At 35.1% G+C, this 12,876-nt stretch overlaps 1 protein-coding gene across 6 annotated transcripts in view; it reads left to right on the top strand.

Annotated features, from left to right (window-relative positions):
- UGGT2 (UDP-glucose glycoprotein glucosyltransferase 2) overlaps window positions 1-12,876 on the top strand; it is a 186,417-nt gene that overhangs the window by 93,449 nt on the left and 80,092 nt on the right. For 5 of the 6 annotated variants that reach the window (XM_049853119.1, XM_049853117.1, XM_049853120.1 and 2 more), the window contains 4 exons: window positions 7,216-7,380; window positions 7,570-7,693; window positions 7,789-7,887; window positions 11,069-11,163. In XM_049853119.1, coding sequence (XP_049709076.1) covers window positions 7,216-7,380; window positions 7,570-7,693; window positions 7,789-7,887; window positions 11,069-11,163 — 483 coding nt within the window. The remainder of the gene's footprint in view (window positions 1-7,215; window positions 7,381-7,569; window positions 7,694-7,788; window positions 7,888-11,068; window positions 11,164-12,876) is intronic. The other variant, XM_049853118.1, reaches the window with a different exon arrangement.

Genomic DNA, 12,876 nt, shown 5'->3' with positions numbered 1-12,876 from the left:
GCGATGATGTTTTAGAAATTATTGCTCTCAAGACTAGGAAAACAGCTAAAGTAAAAGCATATTAAAGAATTTCTACAATGCTGAAATAAGGAGCCCTGGTAGTATGGAGGTGAAATGCTCAGCTGCTAACAGAAAGGTCAGGGGTTCGAACCCACCAGCTGCTCTGTGGGAGGAAGATGTGGCAGTCTGCTTCAGTAAAGACTACAGCCTTGGGAACACTGTGGGGCAGTTTCGCTGTGTCCTGTAGGGTCGCTCTGAGTTGGAATCAGTTCAGTGGCACACAACAACAGCAACTTGGTGCTGAACTTTCTGCTAAAATTCTTACCATGGATTTATGATGTTATCAGTCTCTTATGTTGTCATTTTTTACAGCAATTCCAAAATGCTTAAGGGTAGAAGTAAAGGAGGTGACTGGATAAAGTAATCTAAGCATGAAATTTTATAGGCTTGGTATGGCATTAGCAAAAAAATCCCAGTGAGTAGAAGATAAATGAAGCTTTGTGTGGTGCAAGGTGCACAGAAATGGAAGTAAAGCCAGGAAGGGATGGTGTCTGAGCCTCCTAGTGCTGCTGTTGCACAAATACCACAACTGAGTTTTAAAGAACAGGAATTTACTGTCTCACAGGTCTGGAAGCTGGAAGTCCAGATCAGGGTCTCAGCCTTGTTGATTGCTTCTGCAGGCCTCTCTCCTAGTTTTCGGTGGCTGCTAGCAGTCCTTAGCATTCCTTGCTGCTTGTGGAGGCATCTACTTCTGTCGTCACATGGCCCCTTTCTCCTGTATATGTCTCTGTGTCTCTTCTGCTCTTTTTATAAGACACCACACATAAGTGATTAGGTTTAGGACCCACCCTACTCTGGTATGACTTGATTAACGTAACAAAAGAAAACGCTGTCATGTTTGCAGGTTCAAGGTTCAGGATTTCAACAGGTCCTTTTGGGAGACACAATTCAGTCCATAACAGATGGTAAACATAGAGACTTGGACAAAGGACTGGTTGCCTGAGTCAGATAGAAAAGCCACTGTAGTAGAAATTACGGACTTTTTTTTTTTAAGTTATATGAGAATGGTTTTCCAAATAACTATTTCTGAAATCAGAAAGAGTTTTATTGCTTTTTCTACTACTACATTTTCATATAATTTTTTTTTAACCTAAAAAACAACGAAGATCAACTTTCTTTTAGGACCAACTTGCATAGTAACATCTCTTTAAATAACGTTATTAATGGCACTAAAGAAATATAGAAAAGAAATGATTTTTCACAAGCACTCTTAAGGTATTCTGAATCACTGGGGGAAAGTACCAAAATTTCATAGAATGATTACCTAAGTTCATGAAATAGGAACACGGAAAGTTCTGTATGTTAGGATCCTGTTTGCATAGATTGAAAGCTGAAAGTTACCCAACATTTGTGTTTTAATATTAGCTGATAGTGTTAATTGTAGGCATCCTGGAAGTGATTTCATACTTATACATTACATATTATGTTTTTATTTTCCTTTTCTTTCCTCCTTCTTCCAATAGAAGTGGTCTGTCTTCTGCTTGCTACTAGTTGGCAAAACAGTTCCTATTAAGACCTCGACTTTCTTAGGGAGGAACACTTCTACAAATACCAGATCTCTTACATGGCTGGTAGATTCATAAAGGTGACAGTAAGAATCACTTCTCATTAGAAAGGAAAAAAAATATTTCTGATTGATAGTCCCCTTTTTATTCATCTGAGCCATGTATTTAGTTTTTCACTCAATTGTTGTATATGTGTTGTTTTTTTAAGAAATCTCTTCTGGTTCAGAATACTTACGGCATTTGAAGTCTTTTATACTCCTTGTGGACCTGAGGACGTTAACTATATTTAAATAAAGTATTAAGAACAGCTAGATAGGAACTATTCAGGGTATTTATTTAATTTCAATACATGTATTAAAAGGTTTGAAGTATCTTTCATGTAATTACCTGACTTGTATATGGAGTCATAAAAATATCATCTGAATGACACAAGTCTCCGTGCTGTGCTCAAATATTGACATTCAGGACTCATCGTTACTGTTTCTTATTACCTACTTTTAAAATATATACTATCTGTGGGTATGTATTTCATTTCGACCTAGATTATAAGTACTTGAAGAAAAGGAATATTGTCTTATTATTATTTTGTATTCTTCAAGTTTTATAGCACATATCTTAACACATAATCAGGTACTTGATAAGTACTTGTTGAGCTAAATGAACCTGGCCAAGAATTTGGCTTTACGTAGTTTCTTCTGTATTGTGAAGTAAAATTAAAAATAGACATCTTATTTTGATTTCAAGGGGTTTCTCTTACCCACGAGCCTAATAAAAAGCCTGACCCAAAACTGCAAAACCGCTCTGATTTTACCTCAGATTTTGTTAACCTGTTTTTCACCCACATCTGCTTAACTACCCTGTGTAGCATTGTTCACTAGTGTTTTTTCAGGTTTAGAGTATAGTCAATAAAAAACCCAGTTAAACCCATCACAGCGAAAAAGGTGTGTGCATCCTTATCTTCAAAGGGTCCTATGGCTACAAATATATAAATAACTTTCCAAAGCCATAGAAAGTTGATTAAGCAAAAAGGAAAAAAAAAAAATTTTTTTTTTTTTAACCCTCTGTAAAAATTTCCTTCCTTCCCCAGGAATGTTTTCCTTCTTGCAGGGAGAGGTGCTGCCCCAGGTTGCAAGTGGTTTATAAAATCAGAGCAAATACTGTGTTACTTGTGTTGAGCTAATTCACAGGTTTGGTTTTTAACAGTATTAATACAGTAAATTTAAAATGTTAAGTTTGATTTATAAATCTTCATAGAAAAGAGAAAATAATTGCTATAGAGTGAAATTAATTCTTTCAAACTTTAACTTATATTGTTATATATTTCTGCAGTAGTCACTTCAGATAGTTTATCAGAATTTTAATTCAGTTAATTTATATTTACGTAGAAAATTAAGGCTTTAAAATAGCTATGAAAGTACACGGATTTAAGTATATTTGTTTTCTCAGACGCTAAGTTACAACATTATTAGTAGTAGTAACCCTTTATGTAGAATACTGGAAGAAATTTAATTATAGCTTTGAACATTTTAAGATTTTCTGATTTAAAATGTTCTTGTGTTTATAAATGAAATGTAGGAAAGAATATGAAATCTGTTCATTAATAGATTTTTATGAAGATTTTAGCATATGTAATAGAAACATTTGCAAATATGCTAATCTAAACTTACCTTAGAATTTATAAAACAAATAATTTTATAATTTATCTGATGAAAAGATAACCAGTAACTTTAAGTGAAATTTTTTGAAGTGTTATTTATACAAAATAAAGTGTACCATTTTGAGTACAGTGTGATGAGTTTTCATCAGTTCGTGCACCCATGTAACCACCACGATAGAATATTTCCACCATCCCTAAAAGTTTCCTCACCTATCTTTACATGGAAAAGTATATTTTTAATACATATATGTGAAAAATGACTTCTATTCAGAATATACTAAAAAAATTCCTGGCACCTCAACAATAAAATGACCAGTGACTCACAACAGGAGATATACAAACGGCTAAAAAGGACCAGAAAAGCGTTCACCATCATTCAAGAAAATTAAGTGATATTGAGATACCACTGCACACCCACTTGAATGGATAAAATTTGTATCATGCTTTTTGTTTCTTATCTAAGAAATCTTTTCCCAGTGAAGGTTGCAAAGATTTTCTCCAGTGTGTTCTTACAAAGGTGTTACCGTTTTAGCTCTTACGTTTAGGTTTATGATTCATGTCAAGTTAGTTCTTGTATGTGGCATGAGGTAAGAATTGAGTTTATTTTTGTGATTTCTATAATATCCAATTGACTCTGGCACCAATTGTTAAAAATACCATCCCTTCCCATATTAAATTGCATTGACATTTTTGTTGAAAATCAATTAACTGTTTATATGTGGGTCTGTATTTGGATTTGTTTTGATCCATCATTCTATTTGTCTGTTTTTATGCACCAGTATTACACTGTCAGTATTACTTTGGCTTTATATTAAGTATCGATGTCAGGTCGTGTAAGTCCTATAACTTTAATCTTCTTTGTAAAAATTGTTATGGCTAGTATACGTGTTTGTATTGTATTTTCATATAAATTTTGTAGTTAGCTTTCAGTTTCTACCAAAAAAAAAAAGGGCTGCTGGGATTTTGGTTGAGATTGCATTGAAATTATAGATTACCTTGGGAGAAGTGATATTTTAACGATATCAGGTCTTTCAGTCTGTGAACATGGTATATCTTTCCACCTAAATAGGTCGTCTTTAATTTCTGTGAGTAGTGTTTTATAATTTTCACTATGAGGTATTGGGCATTTTGTTAAATTTATCAGGCATTTTGTAGTTTTAATGCTATGTATTTTTTAATTTTATTTTCTAATTTTTTATTGCTAGTATAACTTTGTATTCTGCTTAATTTGCTTATTAGTTCTAGTGGCCTTTTTGTAAATATCTAAAGATTTTATACATATACCATTATATCATCTGCAAATAAAGCATTTTATTTCTTTTCCAGTCTCAGTTGGTGAGGGGCTCATGTACAATGTTGAACTCAATTGGTGATAATGGACATCCTTGCCTTGTTTCTGATCTTATGAGGAAAACATTCAATCTTTTACTGCTAAATATAATGTTAGGTGTACGCTTTTCGTAGATGCTCTTTATCAAGTTAATTTTCCCACATTAAGAATAGAGGAAATTAAATAGCATCTACAAAAAATCTAACAACTAACATTATATTTAGTAGTAAAAGATTCTAAGTTTGCCCCGTAAGATTAGAAACAAGGCAAAGGTACCCATTATCACCAGTTGAGTTCAACATTGTACAGGAAACAAGTTAATTCCCCTCTACTCTTAATGTGGAGTCCTGGTGGTGCAGTGGTGGAGAGCTTGGCTGCTAACCAAACGGTTGGCAGTTTGAATCCACCAGCTGCTCTTTGGAAGCCTTATGGGGCAGTTCTACTCTGTCCTGTAGAGTTGCTGAGTCTGAATTGACTTAACAGCTATGGGTTTATTCTTAATTTGCTAAATGATTTTATCACGAATGGTCACTGGATTTGTCAAATGCTTATTCTGCATCCATTGTACTACTAACTTTTTATTATGAAAGGGTGTTGAGTCTTGTCAGTACTTTTATGCATTTGATTAGATGATCATATGGTTCTTCTTCTGTTATTATGGTGAATTAAATAAATTTTCAAACATCAAATCCAAACTTTATATTACTAGGATAAAACCCACTTGGTTATGATGTATTATATTTTTATATATTGCTGGAATCAGTTTGCTAATAGTTTATTAAGGGTTTTTGCATTGTATTTCATGAGGCATATTGTTTTTTAGTTTTCTTGGGATTTATTTGTCTGGTTTTGGCATCACAGTAATGTAAGCAACATTAAATGAGTTGGGAAATAGCTGTCCAGTGCTGCTAAAACAGAAATACCACAAGTGGATGGCTTTAACAAACAGAAGTTTATTCTCTCACAGTCTAGTAGGCTAGAAGTCTGAATTCAGGGTGCCAGCTCCAGGGAAAGTCTTTCTCTTTCTCTTGGCTCTGGAGGAAGGTCCTTGTCACCAGCCTTCCTCTGGTTTAGCTAGGAGCTTTCTCAGCACAGGGACCCTGGGTCCAAAGGATGTGCTCTGGTCCTGGCACTACTTTCTTGGTGGTATGAGGTCTCCATGCCTCTCTGCTTGTTTCTCTCTTTTTTGTTTCAAAAGAGATTGATTTAAGCCACAACCTAATCTTGTAGATTGAGTCCTGCCTCATTAACATAACTACCAGTAATCCCACCTTATTAGCATTATGTAGGTCAGCTTTAAAACATAAAGGAAAATCACATCAGATGACAAAATGGTGCACAGTCAGGCAGTACTGGGAATCGTGGACTAGCCAAGTTGACACACATTTTGGGGGGACATAATTCAGCCCATAACAGGAAGCATTTCTTCTCTTTCTGAAAGAGTTTTAGGAGGATTGGTATTATTTCTTAAGTATTGGGTAGAATTCACCAGTGAATGTACCTGGGCTGATAGTTTTCTTTCTGGGAGATTTTTAATTGCAGTTCAATTTTTTTCATTACTATAGGGCTATTTAAGTTTTGTTTCTTGTTAGATCATTTTAAGAAATTTGTATTTCATTTAGATCATCAGATTTATTGGTATAAACTTAATAACTGTGTTAGTATTTTAATATGCGTAGGATTTGCAGTGATGTATACTCTTTAATTACTGATATTGGTAAAATGAGGATAAAACATTTTTTCTGTTTCTGTCTACATATTTATCATTCCATAGTCTGCATTCCTTTGTGTGGATCCAAGTTTCCATCTCATACGCTTTTCTTTCTATATTTGTTGAAGTGCAGCTTTTCTAGCAATGAGACCTCTCAGCATTTGTTTTCTAAAAAGCAAAAGGTTATTTTTATTTTTGTAGGATTTTCCAGTTGCTGTAATATTTTGTAGGTTGATGACAGATTTTTCCTTTTTTCTCACCTCTTTTAAGATGATACTCCGTTTTCTCCTGTTTTGCCTAGTTTCTGACAAGAAGTCTATGTTCATTCTTATTTTTGTTCTTTATATAACCCCCTCCACCTGGCTGCTTTTAAGATTTTCCTTAATTGTTCAGTCTCTTTGCTCTCTTTACTTAAATGTGATAGTTTCCATTGCTGTGTCTTTATATTCACTAATATCTTATTCTTCTCTGTTCCTCAGCTCTGTGTCTGCACACTACAGTCCAGGAAGTGTTCCCAGTTAAAATTTCAGGGCAGTCATGGGAGTCACCTCCTTTATTTCCTTTCTCTCGGGAGTATCTCACTTGTGTTGCCTGTCTTCCAACACTTGCTACATTTGTTTTCAGTTGCTCATGAAGGAGGATAAAGCTAGAACAGGATGAAAAATTTTAAGGATGACAGTAGAATTTTTATACACTATTTTAAAATGTGATTGTTTTCATGCTTTTACTGTATTTACTGTGTGACCCTTCCCAAAAAAAGGTTTTCTCACCCCTGCTCTGTGTAGATAAGATACTACCCTTTAAATAATATTTGGAAAGGACAGATGAAATTAACAAAATTGAAATTTTTTCAATAGCATATAAAAATGTGGTAGCATTCCTTCCCTCTTCTCGTGTTTTTCTTTTTCAGACAGCCATACCTGTTTAACTCTGATCTTTTTTAACTGAACAGGCAGGAGCAAGCTTTTATAAGATGTCTGGTCTGGGTCCTTTGCCTCAAGCTCTTTATAATGGTGAGCCCTTCAGACGTGAAGAGATGAATCTCAAAGATCTAGAAATGGCTGTTCTTCACAGAATGATGGACACATGCATATATTTACAAAGGGAAGTTTCTATGGTAGGTAAGCATTTATGAGAAAAGACGCAATGAATTACGCAGAAAAAAATTTATAGTTTTACAGAAAATTTGTGTCAAGAATCTAAAATTACATATTAATTTATTTTTTATTAACCATTCTCTGTGTAGTTTTAAAACGTATGCATATAAATTGTCTATATTACCTAAATAATATTTTTGTTATTTTAGGGTACATTAAATGATCAAATGAATGTAATTAATTTTCTTATGGATAAGAATACTGTTGTACCCCGTATGAATTCTTTGATTTTACACACCAAACCACGGTACCTTAATTTAATACCTACATCAGGTAAAATAATCTTCCATGTACTTTCCTACAATACTTAGTGAGTTTGTGTATATCTTATTGATTTGTTATTTAACATTTAATATGAAAATTTTCAGTAACTGCTGATGTTGAAGATTTCGCTACTTTCTTTTTCTTGGATTCGCAAGATAAGAGTGCTGTAATTGCCGAAAACATGTATTACTTAACCCAAGAAGGTAATAAGCATATTTTAGTTTCCTGTATGTATTCCTAAGGTAGCCAAAACATGTAATTTTAGTAAAGTGCTTTGTAAAATACATTTTAAATGTTTCTATTTTGACTAGAAAACCTTGATACTCAACTTGAGAGTTCATCACATTAGGATTTAACAATTTCACTGAGAAAATGATGCCTTCTGTGGTAACTAATATGCTAACTAATATATTTGCTGAAGGGATTCATTTTGGATTTTTTCCTTTTTTTAAAGCAAGTGATTCCACTTTTACTTTTTTAAGAAAGCAGTAAAACTTTTTCAAGACTTTGTAAACTGATATAAGGCTTGAATACAAGTGCAGTATTCAGATCGAAGAAGATAATAGTTCGTCTGCAGCCTAATTAAGCGACATCTGGGTGTTTTGCTTAAGTTGGGGGTCACAGGCAGAAGAGGGTAGACTGAGACAGCAATATGCTGGAAATAAGGATTTATCCTAGGCAGACAGTGGGGTGTGAATTTGTTAGGAAAAGACTGACTCTTCAGATAGATGAAGAATTTGGAGTTTGGTTGTTTTCTGTTTTGCATTCCTGTGTTTTGCTTGACTTGCTTTGCTCTAGAGAGAAAAAGTAGATCTAAAAAGTAAAAGATGAAGCTGATATTTGCCTCAGTGTATAAGCAGTGACGTTCTAAAATGAGAACACTTTACAAATGGAATGGACTTACTTGTAAGGGGTACATTTTCACATGTGAGAGAAATTTAAGTAGTGGCCACACAGCCAGTTTCTGAGAAGACTGTGGAGTGAATCCAAGATTGTATCAGGAGGCTCCTGGGTTACTTTGTAACAGACTCTGTGACTTTATATTCATAAAGTTGTCCTTTCCGAGAAATCCAACAAATGATAAAATACAATGCACTTTCTTGTTATAGTAGATTGCAGTTCTGAGTGTATGAGGTAAAGGCAACAAGAAATAGAGAAGAAAAATTAGAAGGATATTTATCAGATTCTGGGATGAAGAGTGCTTTAACTGAGAAAATGTTAATTTCCTTTTATTTGCATTTATGTAAATGTGCAAAAAAGAATAAAGTTGCTAGAAATTTACTTAGCACTTTTGAAATACTTCTCAGTACTTGTTATGATGATAAAATGCTGGCATTGAGAAGGTGTCTCAATTCTTTAACTTTCCTTGAAGATAGTATGTTACTGCCTTACTCTTAAGTTGCTTTTCAGAGTTGCAAGTAGAATTAGTTATCCTTCTTTTTATTACTTTGTCTTTTCTTCATTAACCAACACCAGTTTCTGATATTGCTGAAGATGGTAATAACTCTAGTTTCTAATATTTTCAGGATTAAGTTTTTGGTACAGCAAATTTTTACAGTTGTTATAAGTGGGTCACCTATAGTAACATTCTAAAGGGCCAATTTTTCTCGAAGTCTTAATGATGGCCGCCCAAGTATTACTTCTGATGTTATATACTGAGGCCGGGAGAAGTTAGGGTTAAGGTTAGGGTTAGAATTAGCCCTGGTGGCACAGTGGTTAAGAGCTATGGGTGCTCACCAGAAGGTTGGCATTTTGAACCCACCCGTTACTCCTGTGAGTCAGAATTGACTTGATGACAATGGGTTTGATTTTAAAAGCCCAGTGGTGCAGTGATTAAGAGTGTGGCTGTTAACCAAAAGGTCAGCAGTTTGAATCCACCAGCTGCTCATTGGAAACTCTATGGGGCAGTTCTACTCTGTCCTGTAGGGTCACTATGAGTCAGAACCAGCTGGATGGCAACGAATCTCGTGGATTTTTTTTTTTTGTGGGGGGATGGGGGGGAGGTAAAACTATATGCATTTAATTGCAGCTTCAGAATGGTTTTTTCCTATTGATTCCAAATTTTCAAATTTTTCTAAAAAGACAATTGTATCAGTGTTGATGACAGGAGATGATGCAAATTAGACCAAGTTGGATAGTCAGGCATTTTGAAATAACCAAATTATAAGCTAATAATGTATTGTTTTCTCCACTACTAATAAGCTTGATTTTATCTCCTTTTACATATATCTGGGGTGTTGTATTAGTTTTCTGGGGCACAAATTACTATGATCTTGGTGGCTTAAAACAACAGAAATTTATTCTCTCAACAGTTCAGGAAACTAGCAGTCTGAAATCAAGGTGTCAGCAGGGTGGTGCTTCCTCTGAAGGCCCTAGGGAACAATACTTAACTTGCCCCCTGCAGAGTCTGGTGGTCCCTGGTTGTTACTTGGCTCATGGTAGCAACCTCTGCCTCCATCTTTATATGACTTTCTTCCCTGTGTCACCCTGTTCTCTCCTGTTCTTGTAACGATGCCAGTCATGGAACTTAAGGGCCCACTCTAAATTCCAGGATCCTTTCATCTTGAGATCCTTAACTAATTACATTTGCAGAAATGCTGTTTCCAAATAAGGTCACATTCTGAACTTCTGAGTAGACATGAAGTTTGGGGGGACACTTCAAACTCCTCGGGTATAAACATCAATCTTTTTTTTTTTAGGAATGTAGCAAGAAGGCAGTTTTTCTTGATACACTTGGAACCATGATAAGCATACTACATTTTCTCTGCTGTTACAAGTATCCCACAGATGTGCCCCTTAGGGAGTATTCCTTCCTTTTGGTATCTGAGCTCATAAATAGCTTATACAACAAAGTATTCATCTAGCGTTTTTCTCACTCTTTTTTTTCATTGTGGTAAAAACATAGACACCAAACACCTGCCAACACGACTTCCACATTTATGATTCAGTGACGTTGGTTATATTTAACATGTTCTGCCTCCATCGTCCCTGTCCTCACCCAGAACATCCCACCACATTAACAAACTCCATGCCTGCAAACAAACTCCCCACTCCCATCCCTGGTAACCAGTAATAATCTGTGGTTCTGTAAATTTGCTTAGTTCATCTAAGTGAGATCATGGAGTATTTGTCCTTTTGCAACTAACTTATTTTGGTCAGTATAATGTTTTAAGGTTCATTCATGATGTGGCATGCATCTTGTAGCATTTTTATACGTATGTTCCTATATATACAAGCTTAAAATTTTTACTTAGTTTCAAGAAGGTTAATTTAATGTGGTGTTTAGTGTTTTTTTTTTTTAATCTGTTTTATAAACTGTGAGTGTTCCTTCTTTTAGTCTGATTTTTAGAATAATTAATTTGACTGGAATACTGTACCTTTCAGGTGGTGATGTAGTGTCTTCAGTGACTCTCTGGATTATTGCCGATTTTGACAAACCATCCGGGAGAAAACTGCTTTTTAATGCCTTAAAGCACATGGTGAGTGTCTCCATAGTGTAACTACAAGAATTTTAATTTGTTTCAGTTCTGAGAAAGCAATATGATGTGCACACATTAACTACCTTTTACCGTTTTAACTACCCAGCTTAGTTAGAACATGGGGCTAAGGAGACCAAAACAGGAATTCAGATTCAGTCTACATGTAAAAGAGGTAACACTGCCCAGGAAAAGAAACACCTACCTGTATTCTGTGACTTATGACGCATATATATTCTCTGCTAGCCTTTGCTGCCTAACACATAGATGTGAAATAGTGGTAACAAGATAGACTATTAAAAGAGAGCGAATGGTTCTAGAGCCTGCCACTTGAAAAATCCTTTTTTGCCAGCAGTAGCTAGTATAGCATTTTTTATTCACATAATTAGGTAGCACTTTCTTTCCCTGATTATTTAAGAAAAATTAAGTAAGTTTATTTTACTTAATAGTATTTTAAACCTTATACCTCAGCATTCTTGTTGGTAAATAATTACAAACCAATATATTCCGGTAGGATATGTTTCTATATTTTTTTTTATAAGTACTATTTTACAACCTTTTGTATTTCTTAGGGAAAATATAACTATGTCTAGATAAGAAGACCTAAGAAATAGTAACCAAAATATCTTGTGAAGTAAATTTATCTCTGTGTAACAAATTACCCCAAAACCTAGTGCCTTAACACAACAGACGTTTATTATCTGACAGTTACTTGGGTCAGAAAACCAGGAGTAACTTCGCCGAATGTTGGCTGTGGCTACAGTCATCTGAAGGAATAACTGGAGCTGGAGGATTAGCTCCCAGGTTGGCAACAGTTGGTTGTTGGCAGGAGGCCTCATTTTTCCACTGGCTGTTGCAGGTCACTTCCTTACATTGTCACAGGGACCTCTTCTTCATGTTGCTTAAGTGCCCACACAACATGGCTTGCTTCAGAATGAGTGATCTAGTAGACTAAGGCAGAAGTCATAATGACTTTATGACCTAGATTCAGAAGTCTCCCAGTGTCATTTCCTCAGTATTCTGTTTATTAACGAGATCACCTGTACTTATTGTGAGAAGGAACTACACAAGAGCATAAATACCAGAGGTGGGGACCATCGAGCCATCTTGTAGGCTAGCTAACAGATTAAAAAAAATTAATACATTTTAAATGAAACAATCACCCCTGCTAGGAGAATTTGTATATCATATTACACAATCTGAAAACACATCCTGGCTTTTTTTTTCCAGTAGACTGTGACCAGTGTATTTCAGAAATGATTTATTTGATATCTGTAGAGCAACAGTAATCTGTTGAGAGAAATTAACTTCTGCCTGTTCTTTCTTCTTAAGAAGTTCTGGAAGCGTGTTCTCTGAGAGGCTCACAAACTGCCTTTCCCTAGTAGTTAACACTGTGTATAACAGATACCTGTCCTTGTTTTAGTTAGTTGCTTCTTCTGTAACTTTCACAACTGTTGTGTAATTATTTATTTATTTGTATAGGATGGATGGTTATTTTCATTATTCAAAAGTTTTGCAACATCTAAGGTCCCTGGGTGGTACAAACAGTTTGCCTTCAACTGCTAACCTAAAGGTTGGCTGTTCAGACCCACCCAGTGGTAGCATAGAAGAAAAGACCTGGCAATCTGCTTTGAGATTACAGTCAAGAAAACCCTATATAAAAACCCTATAGAGCAGTTCTATTCTGTAACGCATGAGGTTGCCATTGAGTTGGAA

This window comes from Elephas maximus, chromosome 14 (genome assembly GCF_024166365.1).
Source record: "Elephas maximus indicus isolate mEleMax1 chromosome 14, mEleMax1 primary haplotype, whole genome shotgun sequence".
In the NCBI taxonomy this organism is placed as follows: domain Eukaryota; kingdom Metazoa; phylum Chordata; class Mammalia; order Proboscidea; family Elephantidae; genus Elephas; species Elephas maximus.
The sequence above is the reverse complement of the archived record's forward strand: the minus strand, read 5'-3'. Positions and strand labels throughout refer to the sequence as shown.